Consider the following 23,694-nt stretch of genomic DNA (forward strand, 5'->3'; position numbering starts at 1 on the left):
GAATTATGGTTTTCTCTGGGTATATGCCCAGTAGTGGGATTGCTGGGTCATACGGTAGTTCTATTTTTAGTTTTTTAATGAACCTCCATACTGTTCTCCATAGTATCAATTTACATTCCCACCAACAGTGCAAGAGGGTTCCCTTTTCTCCACACCCTCGCCAGCATTTGTTGTTTGTAGATTTTCTGATGATGCCCATTCTAACAGGTGTAAGGTGATACCTCATTGTAGTTTTGATTTGCATTTCTCTAATTAGTGATGTTGAGCAGCTTTTCATGTGTCTCTTGGCCATCTGTATGTCTTCTTTGAAGAAATGTCTATTTAGGTCTTCTGCTCGTTTTCCGATTGGCTTGTTTGTTTTTTTAATATTGAGCTGCATGAGCTGTTTATATATTTTGAAGATTAATCCTTTGTCTGTTGATTCGTTTGCAGATATGTTCTCCCATACTGAGGGTTGTCTTCTCGTCTTGTTTATGGTTTCCTTTGCTGTGCAAAAGCTTTGAAGTTTCATTAGGTCCCATTTGTTTATTTTTGTTTATATTTCCATTACTCTAGGAGGTGGGTCAAGAAAGATCTTGCTGTGATTTATGTCAAAGAGTGTTCTTCCTATGTTTTCCTCTAAGAGGTTTATAGTGTCTGCTCTTACATTTGGGTCTTTAATCCATTTTGAGTTCATTTTTGTGTATGGTGTTAGGAAGTGTTCTAGTTTCATTCTTCTACATGTAGCTGTCCAGTTTGCCCAGCACCACTTATTGAAGAGGTTGTCTTTTCTCCACTGTATATCCTTGCCTCCTTTGTCATAGATTAGTTGACCACAGGTGCGTGGGTTTATCTCTGGGCTTTCTATCCTGTTTCACTGATCTATATTTCTGTTTTTGTGCAAGTACCATATTGTCTTGATTACTGTACTTTTGTAGTACAGTCTTAAGTCACGGAGTCTGATTCCTCCAGCTCCATTTTTTTCCCTCAAGATTGCTTTGGCTATTCAGGGTCTTTTGTGTCTCCATACAAATTTTAAGATTTCTTTGTTCTAGTTCTGCAAAAAATGCCACTGGTAATTTGATAGGGATTGCACTGAATCTGTAGATTGCTTTGGGTAGAATAGTCATTTTCACAATATTGATTCTTCCAATCCAAGAACATGGTATATCTCTCCATCTGTTTGTGTCATCTTTGATTTCTTTCATCAGTGTCTTACAGTTTTCTGAGTACAGGTCTTTTACCTCCTTAGGTCGGTTTATTCCTAGGTATTTTATTCTTTTCTTTGCAGATTGTTTCCTTAATTTCTCTTTCTGATCTTTTGTTGTTACTGTATAGGAATGCAAGAGATTTCTGTGCATTAATTTTGTATCCTGCAACTTTACCAAATCCATTGATTAGCTCTAGTAGTTTTCTCGTGGCATCTTTAGGATTATCCATGTATACTATCATGTCATCTCCAAACAGTGATAGTTTTACTTCTTTTCCAATTTGTATTCCTTTTATTTTTCTTCTCTGATTGTCTTGGCTAGGACTTCCAAAACTACGTTGAATAACAGTTGAGAGAGTGGACATTCTTCTCTTGTTCCTGATCTTTGAGGAAATGCTTTCAGTTTTTCACCATTGAGAATGATGTTTGTTGTGGGTTTGTCGTATATGGCCTTTATTATGTTGAGGTAGGTTCCCTCTATGCCCACTTTCTGGAGAGTTTTTATCAGAAATGGGTGTTGAATTTTGTCAAAAGCTTTTTCTGCATCTATTGAGATGATCATATGGTTTTTATTCTTCAATTTGTTAATATGGTGTATCACATTGATTGATTTGTGTATATTGAAGAATCCTTGCATCCCTGGGATAAATCCCACTTGATCATGGTATATGATCCTTTTAATGTGTTGTTGGATTCTGTTTGCTAGTATTTTGTTGAGGATTTTTGCATCTATATTCATCAGCGGCATTGGTCTATAATTTTCTTTTTTGTAGTATTTTTGTCTGGTTTTGGTATCAGGGTGATGGTAGCCTCACAGAATGAGTTTGGGAGCGTTTCTTCCTCTGCAATTTTTTGGAAGAGTTTGAGAAGGATGGGTGTTAGCTCTTCTCTATGATAGAATTCACCTGTGATGCTATGTGGTCCTGGACATTTGTTTGTTAGATGATTTTTAATCACAGTTTCAATTTCATTACTTGTGATTGGTCTGTTCATATTTTCTATTTCTTCCTAGTTCAGTCTTGGAAGGTTATACCTTTCTAAAAATTTGTCCATTTCTTCCAGGTTGTCCATTTTATTAGGGTAGAGTTGCTTTTAGTAGTCTCTTATGATGCTTTGTATTTCTGTGGTGTGGTGTCCGTTTTAACTTCTCCTTTTTCATTTCTAATTTTATTGATTTGAGCCCTCTCCCTCTTTTTCTTCATGAGTCTGGCTAAAGGATTATCAATTTTGTTCACCTCCTCAGAGAACCAGCTTTAATTTCATTGATCTTTCCTATTGTTTAATTTGTTTCTATTTCATTTATTTCTGCTCTAATCTTTATCATTTCTTTCCTTCTACTAACATTAGGTTTTGTTTGTTCTTCTTTCTTTAGTTCCTTTAGGTGTAAGTTTAGATTGTTTATTTGAGATTTTTCTTGTTTCTTGAGTTAGGAGTGTATTGCTATACACTTCCCTCTTAAAACTGCTTTTGCTGCATCCCATAGGTTTTGGATCATCATGTTTTTGTTGTCATTTGTCTCTAGGTGTTTTTTGATTTCCTCTTTGATTTCTTCAATGATCTCTTGGTTATCTAGTAATGTATTGTTTAGCCTCCATGTGTTTCTGTTTTTTATGTTTATTTTCCTGTAATTATTTCTAATCTCATAGCGTTGTGGTTGGAAAAGATGCTTGATATGATTTCAATTTTCTTAACTTTACTGAGGCTTGATTTGTGACCCAAGATGTGATCTATCCTGGAGAATGTTCCATCTGCACTTGAGAAAAAAGTGTATTCTGTTGTTTTTGGATGGAATGTCCTATAAATATCAATTAAGTCCATCTTGTTTAATGTATCATTTAAAGCTTGTGTTTCCCTATTTATTTTCATTTTGGATGATCTGTCCATTGGTGAAAGTGGGGTGTTAAAGTCCCCTAGTATGACTGTGTTACTGTCGATTTCCCTTTTTATGGCTGTTAGCACTTGCCTTATGTATTGAGGTGCTCTTATGTTGGGTGCATAAATATTTACAATTGTTATATCTTCTTCTTGGATTGATCCCTTGATCATTATGTAGTGTCCTTCCTTGTCTCTTGTGATAGTCTTTATTTTAAAGTCTATTTTGTCTGATATGAGAATTGCTACTCCAGCTTTCTTTTGATTTCCATTTGCATGGAACAACTTTTTCCATCCCCTCACTTTCAGTCTGTATGTGCCCCTAAGTCTGAAGTGGGTCTCTTGTAGACAGCATATATATGGGTCTTGTTTTTGTATCCATTCAGCGAGCCTGTGTCTTTTGGTTGAAGCATTTAATCCATTCATATTTAAGGTAATTATTGATATGTATGTTCCTATTACCATTTTCTTAATTGTTTTGGGTTTGTTTTTGTAGGTCCTTTTCTGCTCTTGTGTTTCCCACTTAAGAGAAGTTCCTTTAGCATTTATGGTAGAGCTGGTTTGGTGGTGCTGAATTATCTTAGCTTTTGCTTGTCTGTAAAGCTTTTGATTTGTCCATCAAATCTCAATGAGATCTTTGCCGTGTAATCTTGGTTGTAGGTCTTCCCTTTCATCTCTTTAAATATGTCATGCCACTCCCTTCTGGCTTGTAGCCTTTCGCCTGATATCAGCTGTTAACCTTATGGGAGTTCCCTTGTATGTTATTTGGCGTTTTTCCCTTGTTGCTTTTAATACTTTGCCTTTAATTTCTTTTTTTAAAATAAATTTATTTATTTATTTTTGGCTGCATTGGGTCTTCGTTGTTGCATGCCGGCTTTCTCTAGTTGCGGCGAGTGGTGGCTACTCTTCTTTGCGGTGCGCTGGCTTCTCATTGTGGTGGCTTCTCTTGTTGCGGAGCACAAGCTCTAGGTGCGCAGGCTTCAATAGCTGTGGTGCACAGGCTTAGTTGCTCTGCGGCACGTGGGATCTTCCTGGACCAGGGCTCGAACCCACGTCCCCTGCATTAACAGATGGATACTTAACCACTGCGCCACCAGGGAACTCCCTTGTCTTTAATTTTTGTCAATTTGATTACTATGTGTCTCGGCATGTTTTTCCTTGAGTTTATCCTGCCTGGGACTCTCTGCACTTCCTGGACTTGGGTGGCTATTTCCTTTCCCATGTTAGGGAAGTTTTCAACTATAATCTCTTCAAATATTTTCTCGGGTGCTTTCTCTCTCTTTTCTCCTTCTGGGACCCGTATAATGCAAATGTTGGTGTGTGTAATGTCGTCCCAGAGGTCTCTTAGGCTGTCTTTATTTATTTTCATTCTTTTTTCTTTATTCTGTTCCATGGCAGTGAATTCCACCATTCTGTCTTCCAGGTCATTTATCCATTCCTCTGCCTCAGTTATTCTGCTATTGATTCCTTCTAGTGTATTTTTCATTTCAGTTATTGTATTGTTCATCTCTGTTTGTTCTTTAATTTTTCTAGGTGTTTGTTAAACATTTGTTGCACCTTCTCGATCTTTGCCTCCATTCTTTTTCCGAGGTCATGGATCATCTTCACTATCATTATTCTGAATTCTTTTTCTGGAAGGTTGCCTATCTCCACTTCATGTAGTTGTTTTTCTGGGGTTTTATATTGTTCCTTCATCTGGTACATAGTCCTCTGCCTTTCCATTTTGTCTATCTTTCTGTGAATGTGGTTTTCATTCCACAGGCTGCAGAATTGTAGTTCTTCTTGCTTCTGCTGTCTGCCCTCTGGTGGATGAGGCTATCTAAGAGGTTTGTGCAAGCTTCTTTTTTGTTTTTTGTTTTTTTTAAAAAGCTCCAATTTCCTATTTCAAACATCTTTTTTTTTTAACTTTTTAATTAATTAATTAATTAATTTATTTATGGCTGTGTTGGGTCTTCCTTTCTGTGCGAGGGCTTTCTCTAGTTGCGGCGAGCGGGGGCCACTCCTCATTGTGGTGCGCAGGCCTCTCACCATCGCGGCCTCTCTTGTTGCGGAGCACAGGCTCCAGACGCGCAGGCTCAGTAATTGTGGCTCACGGGCCCAGCTGCTCCACGGCATGTGGGATCTTCCCAGACCAGGGCTCGAACCCGTGTCCCCTGCATTGGCAGGCAGACTCTCAACCACTGCGCCACCAGGGAAGCCTGTGCAAGCTTCTTGATGGGAGGGACTGGTGGTGGGTAGATCTGGGTGTTGCTCTAGTGGACAGAGCTCAGTAAAACTTTAATCCACTTGTCTGCTGATGGGTGGGGCTGAGTTCCCTCCCTGTTGTTTAGCCTGAGGTGACCCAGCACTGGAGCCTACAGACCCTTTGGTGGGGCTAATGGCAGACTCTGGGAGGGCTCACACCAAGGAGTACTTCCCAGAACTTCTGCTGTCAGTGTCCTTGTCCCCATGGTGAGCCACCGCCATCCTGTCTCTGCAGGAGACCCTCCAACACTAGCAGGTAGGTCTGGCTCAGTCTCCTATGCGGTCACTCCTCCTTTCCCTGGGTCCTGATCGCACACTACTTTGTGTGTGCCCTCCAAGAGTGGAGTCTCTGTTTCCCCCGGACCTATCGACGTCCTGCAATCTAATCCCGCTAGCCTTCAAAGTCTGATTCTCTGGGAACTCCTCCTCCTGTGGCTGGATCCCCAGGTTGGGATTCCTGACATGGGGCTCAGAACCTTAATTCCAGTGGGTGGACTTCTGTGGTATAAGTGTTCTCCAGTTTGTGAGTCACCCAACCAGCAGTTATGGGATTTGATTTTATTGTGATTGTGCCCCTCCTTCCATCTCATTGTGGTTTCTCCTTTGTCTGTGGATGTGGGGTGTCTTTTTTGGTGAGTTCCAGTGTGTTCCTGTTGATGACTGTTCAGCAGTTAGCTGTGATTCCGGTGCTCTTGCAAGAGGGATGAGTGCATGTCCTTCTACTTGCCATCTTGAACCAATCTCCTTTCCCTATTTCTTTAATTTTGTATCTATATGAGATGATGGATGTTCACTAAACTTATTGTGGTAAACATTTCATGATGTATGTAAGTCAAATCATTATGCTGTACACCGTAAACTTACACAGTGCTATATGTCAATTAAAATAAAACTGGAATCAAGAAACCCATAATTTCAGAAAGTGAAAGAACTGAGTGAGCTAACATGATATTTTCTTGATTTTTCCCTCAATGTACCTTAATATTGAAAAGAGTAGCAATGAAATCCACTGGAGCAAAAGAAAGGCTATGTGATCAATTCTTGATATGTTATAACTTACACAATTCTGCCTATGTGAAATAGTACATGCACAAAACAGCCTGATACTATAGTCACTACTCAAAACAATAGTTCCACAACAGTTGTCGGTGGCTTTCCCTGTTTATCAAAACTTCTTATATGCCATGATTGGCCAACATAACAACTGTGATTCCTAACTGGGAAATACAGCTGCCAATGCAAAACAAGTAATAGAAGGAAAGAGAAAGGAGTAACAGCACTTTATACCTTTTTTAGGAGAAGAAAGAAGTAACTGGATTACCCAAAGGGCAAAAAGTAATTAAGGGTAGGTCTGCAGTTATGGCGACTTTAATGGGGCCACTAGAACCGCTGGTCACTCTGCACATTACACAAAGGCCCCTGGCCAATGGGACAAGTGGGGGCAGGACTCCAGCCCACATCTTAGGCCTACATCTTCCTGGAAGAAGTTGAGCCTTTTTCTTATCACAAACGTGCCCTTCCCAAGAGGCTACATGGGCCTTTATCTAAATCAAACAAAGGCCTTGGATGGGCTAGTGCAGGTCCTGTACTTAGAAATCCAAGTGGATAAGATATAACTCTAATACAAAAAAGGCAAAGGCAAGAAGCAGGAATTTCCCTTGTGTGTGGCACCCCAGCAATTTTCATTATACTGCTTTCATCTCTGAACCGATTTTGACTTGCATATATAACACCACTTACACTTCATTTTGTAGTTTTGTTAAACACTTTGAAATTAAGATTATGAGCCTTAATGTGTGAGAGAAAATTACAGGGCAAATTTCTCATATGTTCTGCAATTTGCAGTCTGTATATTTAGAGGTCTGAGTATACAAGTTAGGCCTGTAATTCACGTCACTCCCTAAAAATAAACCCTCAGGGAGTTTATCCTCTGACCACAGTGATTCTGCAGGAAAGGAAAAGGACAAGGTCATAGGGTGTCAACTCTGGGCTGTCTGACGTTTGACATAAGATGATAGGTTGAGGTTATTTCCTCTTGCTGCTGCGCTCTTTCAATACCGCTAAATGTTCTATCTGGCTGCTTACCAAAAGAGAAGAAAAACGTCTCTCTAGCGGTCGGGAGGTCCCACTTTACAGCTTTTCCTGTTCTCTGACAGAGAATTTGTGCAGTCAGTACTAGGCTGGAAAAATCTCTAATTTCCCCTGAAATCCTATGCATAAGTGAGCAGAAAGAAAGATGGATAAAATATTTAAACTGTACCAGTCAATGTTTCCACAATCTCCTGCAAACAAGTAAATTTGATTATGACTTCTTATAATTCTCAGTGGCTCCCTGTTGCCTAAGGTATAAAACAAAGACCTTCAAGATTTATCTCCTGCCCACCTTTTTAGATTCATTTCCCACCACTCTCCTACATATACTGTGTTCCCAAGACATATCAAACAACTTATAGTTCCCTAAACAGGCTCCACTCTACACCTTGATCCATGTTATTCCCTCCACTGGGAATGCTCTTTTCTCACGTTCCTGGTGGACTGTCTTTCTTCAAGTGTCACACTTTTCTTTGTGTGACACCTCCACAGCACCTTCTAAACACATTATTACAGCACTTACTTCACTGTGCTATAAAATTTTTTAATGCCTATCTCCAAAACTAGACTCTAAAAGCAAGAGTGAAATCTTCTTCATTCTTGTCTCTCCAGTGCCTTATATCATGTTTGACATATACCAGGAAATCAAATGTTTGCTAAATAAATATTCCAGGCCTAAGATTCTGAGTTCATTCTGTTCAAAAAATAGATTATAAACAGGCCTAAACACATATCTGAAATATGCAAAGCGATGCTGTTAAGCTACAAAAATTCCTGGTTTGTTTTTAAGGGCTAAATTTGTTCCTACACATCATTATAAAAGAATTTCAAAGTCCTTTGCTTCAGCCAAAAAAACAACATTTATCAAACTTATGGCTTCAGAGTTGCCTGCTAACATGGTTATTGCAAACACATACTATTCTTTACAGAATATGTAAGCATACAACAACATGGATGCAACTAGAGATTATCACACTAAGTGAAGCAAGTCAGAAAGAGAAAGACAAATATCATATGATATCACTTATATGTGGAATCTAAAATATGACACAAATGAACCTATCTATGAAACAGAAACAGAATCACAGACACAGAGAACAGACTGGTGGTTGCCAAGGGGGCAGGGGGTGGGAGAGGGATGGATTGGGAGTTTGGGATTAGCAGATGCAAACTGGTATATATAGAATGGATAAACAAGGTCCTACTGTATAGCACAGGGAACTATATTCAATATCCTATGATAAACCATAATGGAAAAGAATATGAAAAAGAATCTATATATATATATATATATATGTATAACTGAGTCACTTTGCTGTACAGAAGTAATTAACACAACATTGTAAATCAACTATACTTCAATCTTAAAAAAGAGAGAAAATATAAGCATACAAACTACAAAGCCCAATTAATTTAAAAAGAAATCTAAAGTATAGATTAAACTTTATCTGTTGTAAACCATATCAACTAAATAATATGCCCAAGAAATTGTAAGCAAGCTTCATTTGTCATTAATCAGGTTTATTTTTACACTGGTATTAAATTCAGCAATCTGGTCCTGCCCTAATAATCTAACCAAAGTGAGTAAAAAATAATCTTAATTCCTGAATGCACTGTTACAGAAATAAACTACCAAACTGCGTAATGATGTATACTCTGAATGATATGATGATAAGAAAAGTCTCCTAAAATATAACACCATTCCTTGGTGTTAGTTGTTGTGACCAACTAAAGTCTTATTTTTTCCAAAATAATTCAAATAACATAAATTTCTGTTTAATATGAAAAATATATATACTTTTATTGTGTAATATTTGATATGTACAAAAACTATATATAGCATAAGTGCATATTTTGAATCAAAATACTAAAACAAACATTTGTGAATCTACTACCCATTTACAACCACTTTTCTTTTTTTTCTTTTTCTGGCTGCACCATGTGCCTTGCTTCCCAATCAGGTATCGAACCCAGGGCCCCAGCAGTGGAAGCACAGAGTCCTAACTACTGGACCGCCAGGGAATTCCCTACAGCCACTTTTCAACATTTACAAAATTATTTACTTATTAAGGAAAAAATAATAAAATCATGCAGAAGACACTACTGTAAATATTATCTCCTTACCTGATAGTCATGAATCTCCAAATGAATTTCATAGATATTCAGCAAAAACAGCAGCAGATAACCAAAGATAACCACATGCCCCAAACCCTTACCTTAAGCTCTTAAACAGACTGAGGGCACTTCAGTTGGGAAGTACGGGAAAGAATGGAGGTGGGAACGAAAAGTTAAAAGAAGGATCTTCTGCTTTGTAGAGGGAGCTTAAGCTCTGAGTTTTACAAAATAGCTCAGTATTGAGGTTTATACTAATCTATATGGTATTCTAACTGCTTCCTAAAAGTCTTAATTGGCCAATCAGACCACAAGTAACCTGAAAACAGGCACTTTAGTCCTTATTTCATCTGCACGTCATCACACATAAGGCATACAATAAACAGTTAAATAAATATTTGCAAGGTGACTTTTAAGCTTTAATTCACCTTAGCAGTATTCACGAGTCCCTACATCAACACTCTTGTACCTAACTGGGAGCCTACAGCAATAGGGGCACAGTCTTTGATTCTGTGTAGTGGGCCAGCTAACTCATGGTCCTCCTTTCTACACAGCTCTCTTCAGAGGCAAAAAGACTCTAAGAATCTATCCAGAGCAGTAAGATGGGGGGAAAAAAAGAAGGAAAGAAAAGAACGCATAAAGGTCGGAAAAAAGCATAAGGGTTGGAAAGAAAGAAAGAAAAATAAACAGGTTATCATTCATAGATACGTGGTCTAGATAAAAATTCCAAAAGAACCCATGACAGGGACTTCCCTGGTGGTCCAGTAGGTAAGACTCCATGTTCCCAATGCAGGGAGTCCGGGTTCAATCCCTGGTTGGAGAACTAGATCCCATATGCATGCCGCAACTGAGAGTCCGCATGCTGCAACTAAGAAGTCCACATGCTGCAACTAAGAAGTCCGCATGCCGCAACTAAGAGTCTGCATGCCGCAACTAAGAAGTCCGCAGGCCACAACTAAAGATCCCATGTGTGGCAATGAAGACCCCACGTGCCGCAACTAAGACCCGGTGCAACCAAATCAGTCAATCTATCAATCAATATTAAAAAAAAAAAAGAACCTATGACAAATTACTGGTGGCAGAACTAAGAGTTAATAAGAGTTGTTGATAATATTCAAATGCAAATATCAACAACATTTTAGATACCAGCAATAAAAAATTAGAAAATAAATTTAGAAAAGATACCATGTACAATGACAACAAAACTATAAAGGACTTAGGAATGAAGATATATAAGACCTCTGTGGAGAAAACTATAAAAAACTATGAAAGACATAAAAGACTTAAGTAAATGAAGAGCCATATCATGTTTGTAGATGAAAACATTAATATTATGAAGATATAAATTCTCCCACAAGCCAACCTAAAAATGCAAAGCAATAATCAAAATCTCAAGAGGGGCTTTCATGAAACTTGACAAGCTGTCCTAAACTTCACATGGAAAAGCAAAGGGCTAAAAATAGCCAAAGCAATCACAGTGCGGACTTCCCCGGTGGTGCAGTGGTTAAGAATCTGCCTGCCAATGCAGGAGACACGGGTTCAATCCCTGGTCCGGAAGATCCCACATGTGGCGGAGCAACTAAGCCCGTGCGCCACAACTATAGAGCCTGCGCTCTAGAGCCCACAAGCCACAACTACTGAGCCCGTGTGCTGCAACTACTGAAGCCCGCGTGCCTAGAGCCCGTGCTCCGCAACAAGAGAAGCCACCTCAATGAGAAGCCCACATACTGCAACAGACCCAATGCAGCCAAAAATAAATTAATTAATTAAAATTAAAGAACTTAAAAAAAACAGAACACAGTGAATGGACTCACCCTGTCAGGTGTCAAGATTCATTATAAAATTTTATAAAGCTACAGTAATTAAGACACTATAAACCAATGCAGAAACAGACAAACAGAACAAAACAGAGAGTCCAGAAAAGACACACATATAAGACAACTTGACATATGACAGGGGGCATTTCAAATCAGTAAGAACAGGATACATCATTCAATGAATGGTACTGAAGCAACTAGTTATCCAAATGTTTTTTTTTTTTTTTGTTAAAAAAAAAGAGTAGGGCTTCCCTGGTGGCACGGTGGTTGAGAATCTGCCTGCTAATGCAGGGGACGCGAGTTCGAGCCCTGGTCTGGGAGGATCCCACATGCCGCGGAGCAGCTGGGCCCGTGAGCCACAATTACTGAGCCTGCGTGTCTGGAGCCTGTGTTCCGCAACAAGGGAGGCCACGATAGTGAGAGGCCCGCGCACAGCGATGAAGAGTGGCTCCCACTTGCCACAACTAGAGAAAGCCCTCGCACAGAAACGAAGACCCAACATAGCCATAAATTAAAAATAAATAAATAAATAAATAAATAAAAATTAAAAAAAAAGGAAAGCATAAAAAAAAAAAAGAGTAATAATATACATTTAAAAAATCAGCTCCTGACTGCTTCCACAACAGGCAGAAAAAAATGATTCAAAGCATGTTGAATTATACAAAGGAATAGCATCAGCAAAAAAATGGCAAAAGAAAAACACTGCAACTTTACTAAAAACCTGGAGTTGATTATAAAACTAAAATCTTAGAGAAGAATTTCAGTTTTGGAAGAGACCTAGTCTGGCTGGAATATATGTGAAACAGTAAAACAAACAGGTCAGAAAAGTGGTCTGAGAACCTGGGAGTGACAAGATGAGAGCTCTGCATCACGAAGATAACTCCAGAAACAAGGTACAGATTTACCAGTGGGGAGAGAGGCTGGAGGTAGGAACCCTATTAGGGGATTATTAAATCCCAGCAAAATATAATGAGGGTGCAGAGAAAGGGGAACAAACGACAGCTATATTATGGAGGCAGAATTGACAGAACTTACTAGATTACTGGATGTGCTGGCAAGGAGTATATCCACTATCATTTTTTGTTTTCCTCCTACGCATATGGCAAGACCAAGGATCAAGTAAAGTCAAAAATCTTAGCTACATCTAAAATAAATACTTCCACAAAGTATTTGTCCTTCATATGGCAGTTTTCTTTTCTAATGCAGAGAAAAAATAGATTTATAAAGAGCATCTTTTTTTACTTTCCCAAATAAATAACTTTGAACATGGCTTAAATACCATGTTTCAGGAAATGCAAACTTATGTTACTACTAAAATATGAGAAAAATAAATTTCCAGAAACAAATAAATGCTGTCTGGAGCATAACTGAACAATATCATTGTAAAACAAGTTATGAACATGTGATAGCATCTACCCGTAACCACGCGTTTTTTTAAAATAAGAGCCTATTCAAAAAGATTTATTCAGAGAACTAATTACAAAGAAAATTTCCATCAGTATCAGAAAGAACACACACTTTGAAAAGATACCACATGTAACATAAAAGTCCAGAGTATTGGAAATGAGTTCATTTCTGCTACAACCAACAACATGACTGAACCGAAAGTGCAATAATTAAAAGAACAACCAGGACACAAAATTCATATTTTAAGATTAATCTTCTAACAGGTTAAGAAAGAGTCAAATGTGGGCTTCCCTGGTGGTGCAGTGGTTGGGAGTCCACCTGCTAATGCAGGGGACACGGGTTCAAGCCCTGGTCCGGGAAGATCCCACATGCCGCGGAGCAACAAACCCGTGCGCCACAACTACCAAGCCTGCACTCTAGAGCCCGCGAGCCACAACTACTGAGGCCGTGTGCCACAGCTACTGAAGCCGTGTGCCACAGCTACTGAAGCCTGCACGCCTAGAGCCAAAAATAAATAAATTAAAAAAAAGAAAGAGTCAAATGTATAAATTGAACAAGAATACATACAGGGATGATAAGTCAATGGCATTTAATCTTATTGCCTGTTTCATAGGGCAAATATGATCAAATACTGGAAATTTCATAGGAGTCAAACTAAAAGAAGAACTTCAAAGAAAATGATAAGTACACAATTCAGGAGAGTGTCTGCCACTTGAGTAGACAGAGTGATATGAGTGGGAGATCGGTTAGGTGGATTCTATGGTGATAAACCATGTATTTTTTAAACAGTCTTAGAACAGGCCTCATAAAAATGCCAGAATATATATGAATGGATAACAAGTGTTTACCATGTACGTATGCTAAAATACGATATACATGTTATCTCATCTTCACAATTCTATGAAGCTGATCCTAATATAGTCCTCCAGCTTACAGATGAAGAAGATGAATCTAAGAAAGGTCAAGGCTTGCTTAGGTTTCATAGCTAGTAAAAGTGGTAGAGCCAGGATTTGAACCCATGTTTGTTTAACTCCAAAGCCCATATTCTTAACCACTAAGCTATACTGTTTACAACTGAAAACATATTGCAGTCTTTTGGTTGGGTCTTCAAAAATTATCAGTACGATAACAAAATTATCATTTAACAATTATAATTTAACAACTATCTGAAAAACAGAAACTACAAATAAATGTAACACTTCTACATGCTGTTAGCTAGAAGAAATTGTACACAAATGGAAATGTACAGCAATATTATTTCAAGTCTCTGTGCATACCCTCCTGACTCTGTCTCACTCTGAGTTACAGTAGCAGGTGTATACGAAACACGCCAGAAAAAGAGTGGTGACCTAAATTTAACTCCCAGTGCTACGAACAGCACGGAAGGGCATTTATGAGTCAAAGGCGTCCCACATGCAGATAAAGTGTGCTGCCCTCTAGTGACTTCAACACCTTGCATTTAACAATAAGTGGTCTCTTGTAAGTGAAGGGAAATGATTTTTTTTTTTAATTAGAGAACTAAAATCTTTATCTTATTTAATAATCAGAAGAATAGAACAAATAACTTTTGTTTAAGCCAGAAGTAAACTTTTTGCTGTGTAAGAGAAAATACAGAACTATACCCAGTGATGATTCATTAATTCATAATGATTAAGGAAATATCAGTACAGAACATGACAAAAGATGAATTAGAGAATACAGGGTGGTTACATTTTATACAAGGAATTCATGCCTTAAAACATAATTCAAACCCTGCCTAATTCAAAGCTACTTTCCTATAGGAATAAATGTAAAGAAATGCTGACATACAACTATTGTACTATATTTCTTTTCTCAAGCATAGTTTCAAAGCACAATAAATGACTATAATACGGTCTGTTTTTAAGAATGTTTTAAAAACACTAAGTATTTGTAGTAAAGTTTTTTGTATCACTATCACTTCCTTCCCAGATATCAAAAATATTTCCTATTTCAACACAGATGATAACTTGGCTTAGGGGTGCATTAGAGTTGTGACTTTAGAGTCAGGTTGCCAGAGGTTTCTGTCATTTTTTAAATATAAGGGCTCCTGCTTCAATTCTGCTCTTTTATTTTCTTAGCATTAGTTCCAATATTTCCAGGATGCTCTGTACTAAATTAATAGCAGAAGTGTCAGCAGTTATTTGAGCTTCTTTATCACATTTAATTTAATGACCACTTGGATGATTATATTACAGAATATAAAAAACATTCTAAAGTTAACAATAAAAGTAAAATCAACAGCACAGTAATCACCAAAACCATTTGCAGAAGTTCCCATGCATGTGAACAATACTATGGTTCACTGGATACTGACATAGGATACTCAGTATTTCTGGTTACCAGCTGAAGTGGCACCACCTTGGGTAAACACAATTTGTAATTCACCGTGTCCATGAGGTTTGAAACTAAGAGATTCTTAATGAATTAAAAAAAATTTTTTTTGACATTTGCATTATTTAAAATTTTTAGTATGAAATGCTATTTTGCACTTTTTCAAATTCACAAAAAATTACTTAAAATTAGCTTAACAGAATCACACTGTATTTTTAACAGCTTTACTGAAGTATAATTTACAAACCATAAAACTTCCCCATTTTAACTGTACAAGTCAATGAATTTTAGTAAATGTATAGAGTTGTGCAACTATCACCACAATCCAGTGTTAGAATCATACATTTTTTTTTTTTTTGGATTTAATTGTGTTGTAATCTTTATTGGAAGGTATGTAACAAGATGCTGTAATCAAAGCTTTTAAGCTTCTGAATAATACTTCAATTTTTTTATTTTCAATTATTTTCATAAGTCATTGATTAAACAGTGGACTTATTTTTTAAAAGCTTCAATTTGTTATTCATCTCCCATTCCAGATTCTTCCCAAACTACTTACTGGATGTTGAACATTTAAAATATCTGTAGAGCAAGTTAAAGTTAAATGCCACTTGTCACAGCTTTCATTACGGTTGCTTTATTTTAATGATCTTTATGGTTTGTTTACCGGAAATTCTGATTTTGCTTTTAGTTTAGAAGGTATCAATAATGTCTCTGTTAATTTTAAAAAGGCATAGACAAATACAAAATATTAATTTCTGATAAAAACAAAATCTCTTTTGTGACAAAACATGCAGAATAGCTTTTTGGCATTGTCCAGTTAAGCAAATAAAAAGACAAATTTTCTATTACATGTGAATATATTATGCATAAATTAAAAAACTGTTGGAAACTAAAAACACAGAAGTATACGGATTTTTTTCAAGGTTGGCCTAATTATTTCTCAAAAATAGGAAAGGCTCTAATTAATAAAAAATTAAAACTACAATAAGGATAATTTATAGGACAATGTCGTTGCCTTTTTTGTGCTGTGAAAATGTTTTATGTGTCCACATGAAATTTAATCATTTTAAGATTGTATTAAAGGGAAACGTATTAAATGGTCTGTGGATCTTTACATAGTTGCCCCTTCTGAGACTCAAAAGATTGACAAATTACTGAGGTCACTAATTTTGTGGCTGCCCTTAATATTTTTTAAACAAAGAATTTGAAGAGTTAAAATACACAAGAAAGAGTGGATGTAACAGTTTTATGAAGGTGGTCAGAATGTGGTTTCTACTATGAACAATAATTTTTTTTTTTAAAGAAACGCTATGATGATTTTTTAAATTAATTCATCTATTATTTACTTTTGGCTGCGTTGGGTCTTTGCTGCTGCGCGTGGGCTTTCTCTAGTTGCAGCGAGTAGGGGCTACTCTTGGTTGCGGTGCACGAGAATCATACATTTTTTAAACTCTGTTATTAACTTCACCTACCTAAACTAACCAAATAACTCACAATACTGACAAGTCAAAAATATTTTTGGATCTGCTAAAGAGGATCGATATAATTTACTTTCAACAAACACATTGTTATCAAAAAAGAAAAACTCTAAGACGATTTTAAACATACTAAAAGAATCATGCTGAGGAGGATTTAAACTGTCCTCCTATAGTCCACAATGTTAACTTGGCAAACTACTTACTACTTACTATAAACAGTACAAATGAATGCAAAATTAAGTAGAGCCCCCGTTTATATTTTGAATTCCAAAATTAGAGAAATAAGTTTTGCTGAGGCTCTTATAGTCAATAAAACCTGACACGTGTGCCTTTCAAAACTAAAATGATTTATTTGCAAGTGAGTGTAAACCAGCCATGAATACTTGATGGCAAATACCTATCTGCAAAAAAGCTCAGCACTGACAATATTTCCAAATAATGTGAATTGATATTAAATCTTTTTCAAAAAAAATTCCATATAATATTTTCTTAAATTAACTAGTTAGGTACCTAAATACACACATATTTTGGCATGATATATAATAAAGTCTCCCATGATCTCTTTATGATCAAGATGAAAAAAATGTGAAAGTAGAAACAGTTGAATTTATAGGTTATTGCACAAGTTGCTAAGGCTACTTGAAAGTCATGCCTCAGATCTTTGACTCTGGCCCTGTCCACTTTAAAATATGGTATCGTGATATAATAAGTAATATATATTTATCATGGTTCCTGGCACAGAGCTTCTAAAACTCTTGAAATTTCCTGAGTGATGGGGGTGAGAGGAGTATCTTTTGCTATTCATAATAAGCCTCTTTCAACTATACCTGAGTTTATGTTGATGAGGTGACTCTTGGAGGATGGGGGATGGTTGCCAAGGGAACAAACCCTCTGATTAGAAAGTTGGAACTTTCAACTCCAGCCCTGACCCCTGAAGGGAGAGAGGCTGGGGATTAAGTTAATCACCAATAGCCCTGTGATTTAATCAATCATGCCTACATAATGGAATCTCCATAAGAACTCTAAACTGTAGGGTTTAGAGAGCTCCAGGTTGGTGAACGCATCCCGGTGCCGGGAGAATGTTGTGTCTGCAGGGGGTATGAAAGTTCTACACCCATTCCCCATACCATGCCCTATGCACCTCTTCCATTTGACTGTTGCTAAGTTATATCTTTCATAAAAAACCAGTAATAGTAAGAAAAGTGTTTCCCGGAATTCTGTGAGCCATTCTAGTAAATTATGAAGCCCAAGGAGGGAGTGGTGGGAACCTGATTTACAGACAGTTGGTCAGAAGCATGGGAGGCCTGGATTTGCGACTGGCATATGAGGGGAGACAGCCTTGTGAGATGAGCCCTTTACCTGTGGAATCTGTGCTAACTCTGGGTAGTTAGTGTTCGAATTGAATTAAATTGCAGGATACCCAGTTGGTGTCCAAGGAGAACCGGAGAATTGCTTGGTGTGGAAAATCCACTCATTTGGTGTCAGAAATTGTAAGTAGAGGGAAATAAGTTTTCCTTTAAGCATTTTTTGTTAATGGTTTCAATGAGAGCACTGATAACCAACTAGACCAAACTGAACAAACCAGAAAGTGATAGAAAGCTAAAAGGGATATCAAATCAAAATCTAAAACTATCTTAATTCAGAATGATGACTGAGAAATGACAATTTAGTAGGAATAATAAACGTAACATCTAAACCTTGGGTCCAAAAACACAATTGCAGAGGAACAAATGAAGGAAGATGTGGCTTAATAATAACATCTAACAGTAACAACAAAGAATTTAAAAGTTTTAGTTAACCATTAACTCTACATTAGCAATGTTACAAGTTAATGTAGTCCTTAGGCTCTGTAATTATAATGTCCAGAATTTCTAGTTCAAGATGACAGAGCACAAGCATCTACTTCTCCAGACTTCCCTGGTGGTCCAGTGGTTAAGACTCCACGTTCTTAACTCAATGCAGGGGGCCCAGGTTAGACCCCTGGTTGGGGAACTAAGATCCCACATACCACAGCTAAGCCGGTGCACCACAACTACTGAGCCCGCACGCTGCAACTAGAGAAATCCTCGCACTGCAATTAGAGAAGCCTGTGTGCCGCAATGAAGATCCAGCACAGCCAAAATAAATAAATAAATAAATAAAAATTTTTTAAAAAAAAGCATCTACTTCTCCTTCCTAAAGGCCCATTAAAAATGACAGGAAGAGGGAATTCCCTGGCGGTCCAGTGGTTAGGACTCCACACTTTCACTGCCGAGGGCGTGGGTTCAATCAAGCCACGTGGAGTGGCCCAAAAAAAAGACAGGAAGAAAATAACAGCCTCACTGGAAAACATGGAAAAGGTATCACCAGACCAGAAATTTTAAAGAATACCTTGAAATTGGCCAATGTAGGATCAGGTAGGTCCTATCAAACCACAGCCTAATATCCTAGAGGTAAAAACGATGGTCTTCCTCAGAGAGTTCCAGAGAAGTTCCAAACTCCAACCTAATAAACATTGTTACCCTGTTCCCTAGACTTTATATTTGTTAATATAATTTAATTCTCATAATTACTTTGTTAAATAGGTACTACATGCCCATTTTTCAGATGAAGAAGCTGAGGCTTAGACAAGTTATATAATCACACAGCTAATAAATGGTGAAGACAGAATTTGAACCCAGTTAGTCTGAATCTTGAGTTTGTACTTTTAGCTATTATGCAGATATAGGCCAAAAGGTAATCCACCAGAGTAACTCATTAAAGCACTACACTAAATTCAGCTGGCACAGTTGGGCCCTCTCTCCCTATTCCCTCAGGTAAATACAGCAGTTCACGTCTTCAGTTCCTGGATTAAACCTTGATAACTCCCTTCTATAAAATGCGTGAGGGACTTCCCTGGTGGTCCAGTGGTTAAGAATCTGCCTTCCAATGCAGGGGACGCAGGTTCAATCCCTGGTCGGGGAACTAAGATCACACATGCCATGGGGCAACTAAACCTGTGCACTCTAGAGCCCACACGCCACAACTAGAGAGCCCATGTGCCGCAGATACTGAGCCTGAGCTCTGAAGGCCACGCGCCGCAACAGAAGATCCCACATGCTGCAACGAAGATCCCGTGTGCTGCAACTAAGACCCGACACAGCCAAATAAATAAATATTAAAAAAAAATAAAATGCACGAAGTCTGTCTAGACTGCCTAGAGGGCCTGAGAGAGGAGGAAAGATGCATGAGTTCATTGCAGATCCCCAGATAGATGTGGAGGAAGAAAAAATTTAAAGGAAAGGAAGATCCACACTAAATAAATGATACCACCACCAGAAATAAGGTTCCTTACTTCAGCAGCTGTGGGGATTCCAGACTACCTGCTCCAAGACATTTCTTACAGGGAACTTTGCCACAAAGAGTTCACAGTCAATCCTCCCATTCAGAGAACATGTCTGTCTTGTAAGTGGTGAGGCAATACAGCACGGTGGTTTATGGACTCCAAAGCCAGCCGCCTGGGCCCAAAACTAAGTTCTGTCACTTAATAGCTATGTAACTCTGGGGAAGTGATTTAATACTTCTGTACCTCTCTCCCCGTCTGAAAAATGAGGATAACTATACTTACCTCATAAAAGCTGTAAGGATTAAGTGACATAATTTTTACTTAGAATTGTGCCTGACTCAGAGAAGAAACTATGGGCCTTAGCAAAGGCCCTGGAACGTGGTGACATGCAAACAATGGTAGCTGTCAAATATTAAGTCCATGGGGAAAGGAGAAAACTTAGATGACTGCTAAAAAATCTTCCAACCTTGAAAACCTATCAAAATCTTAGGAGAAAAAAAATTTGATTTTACCAAATAAGACAAAGCAAATTCCAAAACAATAAAGTATTCACTGAAGTCAGATCAATACTTGGTTTAAATTCACCCCTGAGCCTCTGAAGGCATTTGTTAACCTCTCTTTATTTATGACTACTAATTATAAGTTGCCTCTCATTAATATACATTAAATGTGTAAAATGAATTTGGATTTAGAGAATGAGGAGAGTTAACCGACTTCTAAGCAATTTTGATTAATATCAAATCACAGATATAACAGAACTACTTCCCTACTAGAGTCCTGGCCATAGATTCAGCTCTTTGAATCCAGAAGTTCCAAAATGGAAACTTGCGATATAGAAGAACATCCAAATAATTCCCAAGAAGGAACAAAATATAACAGCTTCATGTCAACTGGAATCTCCAGGGCAATAACAGGCCAAGGCACTGCTAGGCTGCGGGGAAAAGCCAGCCAGCCTAGTAGCCACTGACAGCTCAGGTTAAGACATGGGTGGGGTCAGGAACTTATTACAAACCTAAGCTAACCAAATGGATAGATTGATGATGAGTCCCACTCTAGAAATCTTACCCATTTAGAGTTCCAAATTAACAACAATTTCCTCCGAAACAACTTGAAGGCCCCAGAAATTAAGCCATCTGCCCAGGGGTCTTCTTGTCCAGATGCAGTGTAAACCCAAAGCAGACCCTCTGGGCAATACCCAAAAAACCTTTATTACCTAATAAACTGAAGAAATCAGAGATGGTTTCCACCAACCTCTATGGACAGTAGAAAAAAGAAACTCTGGGCATGCCAAACAGAACAAAATCCGAGATGCATATTAGAAGACTAACAAGTACAAGAACTACACATCTACATGATCCTTATCATGAGGCTAGACAGAAACTGCAAGCAGAAGATTAGAACAGTGAGGGCAAATCCTCCATTCCTAGAATAAAAGAATAAAAGTCTCAGGCCCTTTTCCTCTTCCTTCCTTATATTTATAATTTTTTCCTACTTCTTTTTCTCTGTGGCTTTCTTTGTTACTTAACCACTTTGCTATCTCTTCTAGTTGTTCCATTCCCATTTTTACATTTGACTTCTTTTAAAAATGCTTCTGGGAGGGGGGAGGAATTAGGAGATTGGGATTGACACATATACACTATTGATACTATGTATAAAATAGATAACTAATGAGAACATATTGTATAGCACAGGGAACTCTACTTAATGCACTGGGGTGACCTAAAGGGGAAGGAAATCCAAAACAGAGAGGATATATGTATATGTATAGCCGATTCATTTTTGCTGTACAGTAGAAACTAACACAACATTGTAAAGCAACTATATACTCCAGTAAAACTTCATTTACAAAAATGCTTCTCTGTTCTTTTTCCTACTTACTATCATAAATGCCATTCTAATAAGTTACAAAAGAAGTTGTGTAAAAAAATATATAAATAGAAACCTTTGACAAATTCTATTTGTTGACATGAATACTGTCTACTTTTCTTCTGGTCTGAATCTCCATGTCAAAATATTATACCTATGCCAAAAGCAGAGAAACTATTAAAAAACTATTCATTCAAGTCTAATGAATAATTATTGGTGACAGTAACAGTATGAAAAAGCAAAGACTGAAATTAAGGGAGAGGTTTCACATAACCCTCACTGTAACATATAGACAGAAATTCATAATTCTAATACAAGTGAAATCTTTTACCTAAATTCAAAATATATAAATATGTAAACATCTCTAAATGCAGCCACTTTCAGTACTTCATGTTCAGAAATAAATGTGGAAAAACTTAACAAGCCTTGACAATTTTTTCTTTATTAGAAAAATAAATCCTCCTCAAATAAAAAAATTTAAATTACTTTTAACAAAAAAATATATATAATGTAATTTTATTTTATTTCATTCTTTGGATGATTTACTGAAGTCAAGGAAGCTTTTTTTTGGCTGCGCTGGGCAGCTTCCAGGATCTCAGTTCACCAACCAGCCCAGGCCATCGCAGTGAAAGCCCAGGATCCTAACCACTAAGCCACCAGGGAACTCCCGGAAGCAGTTTTAATCATTCTTTCCTTGGAAGACTTCACTGAAGAAGTCTCTTCAAAGTTCTTTTTTCTTTAAAGTAGGAAACAAAGGTAATGGTATATATTAACACATGTATTGACTACTTACATCAAAATGTAGCCTGCAACTGAAATGGGGGCAAGAAATAGAATGACTTAAAATACTTTAAATGTAAGTCATGAGCTACGTGCCCGTTTCTGAGGTAGTGTGTCTCTGTCCCATTTTTATATTATTATTTTTTTCCTCCCTCTAACACTTTAACTGGGATTCTTTCACTTAGAATGTAATTTTAAAATAATGTTACAATCCTGTCTATGGTAAGTACTTGAATTTATGTCAAAAAGTTCACTTGAAAAGTTAAACTGAAAGAAAAAACCAATAAATATGATAGTACTCTTTTTCTCTTGGCTATTTTCTAAAAAGTATGTAACCATATTAATATACTTAAGCCAATGATTCCAAGAATAGAAAAGAATAAAATCACACATTTCATAAAAACCATATAAAATAACCACCTTACCCATATCATTAGCAAGGGAATTAGGATCAGATGCCCCTAGGGTAGCTTCAAACTCCTCTTGGAGACGATATGCTCTTTGCAGCAGAGCTTCAAGTTTATGGATAAATTCAGTACTAATAATATCCTATAAGGAGAGAAAAAGTACACACAGCAAATATTAGATTCTAATGTTAAAATTCTAAACGCTTTCCACTTTTAAATGAAAGGCAGAAAAGTGAGGGATATAAAAAAATACTGTTGGGTGGTGAGAATACTGTGATATAAGTCAGGAGGCCTGGGTTCTAGCTGTGCCTCAGCTAAAATCACCTCCATTTCGTAATCTGTAAAATTAAGGAGTTGGACTAGATCTCAAAGTAAGGTTCTCAAAGTAAGGTCCCTGAACCAGCAGCATCAGTATTACCTGGGAACTTGTTAGAACTGCAACTTAGAAATGAATTAGAAACCCTAAAGGTGGGACCCCCAAATCTATTTTTTAGCAAGCCTTTCAGAGGCTTCTGACGCATGCTCCCATTTGAGAATCACTAACCTAGATGAGTCTAGCTCTAACTCTGTGGGATTTTTATGAATATAATGGCACTTAACTAAACCCAAAGCACAAAACAGACTTTTAAAAAATTCCTTTAGACATTATATCTGCTTAATTCTTTATTTTCTTGAAAAATCAGGAAACAATGATGAATTGCAAATCTGGGGTTTAACAACTAACCGAACAGGAAAAGCCCAGTAAGAAATATCCCCACACAATCCCAAGGGAGAA

General features: G+C 37.4%; 1 protein-coding gene and 1 long non-coding RNA gene across 7 annotated transcripts in view; one reads left to right on the forward strand and one right to left on the reverse strand.

Moving 5' to 3' along the window:
- MIGA1 (mitoguardin 1) overlaps positions 1-23,694 on the reverse strand; it is a 94,030-nt gene that overhangs the window by 40,009 nt on the left and 30,327 nt on the right. For all 6 annotated transcript variants that reach the window (XM_082420132.1, XM_082420131.1, XM_082420133.1 and 3 more), the window contains exon 7: positions 22,938-23,061. In XM_082420132.1, the coding sequence (XP_082276258.1) occupies positions 22,938-23,061 (124 nt within the window). The remainder of the gene's footprint in view (positions 1-22,937; positions 23,062-23,694) is intronic.
- On the forward strand, positions 7,442-15,589 carry LOC309641579. The gene is made up of 2 exons (XR_014252698.1): positions 7,442-11,566; positions 11,905-15,589. It is a non-coding gene; the product is annotated as an uncharacterized lncRNA (long non-coding RNA).

Source organism: Balaenoptera physalus (assembly GCF_965194825.1).
Source record: "Balaenoptera physalus genome assembly, chromosome: 1".
Lineage (NCBI taxonomy): Eukaryota > Metazoa > Chordata > Mammalia > Artiodactyla > Balaenopteridae > Balaenoptera > Balaenoptera physalus.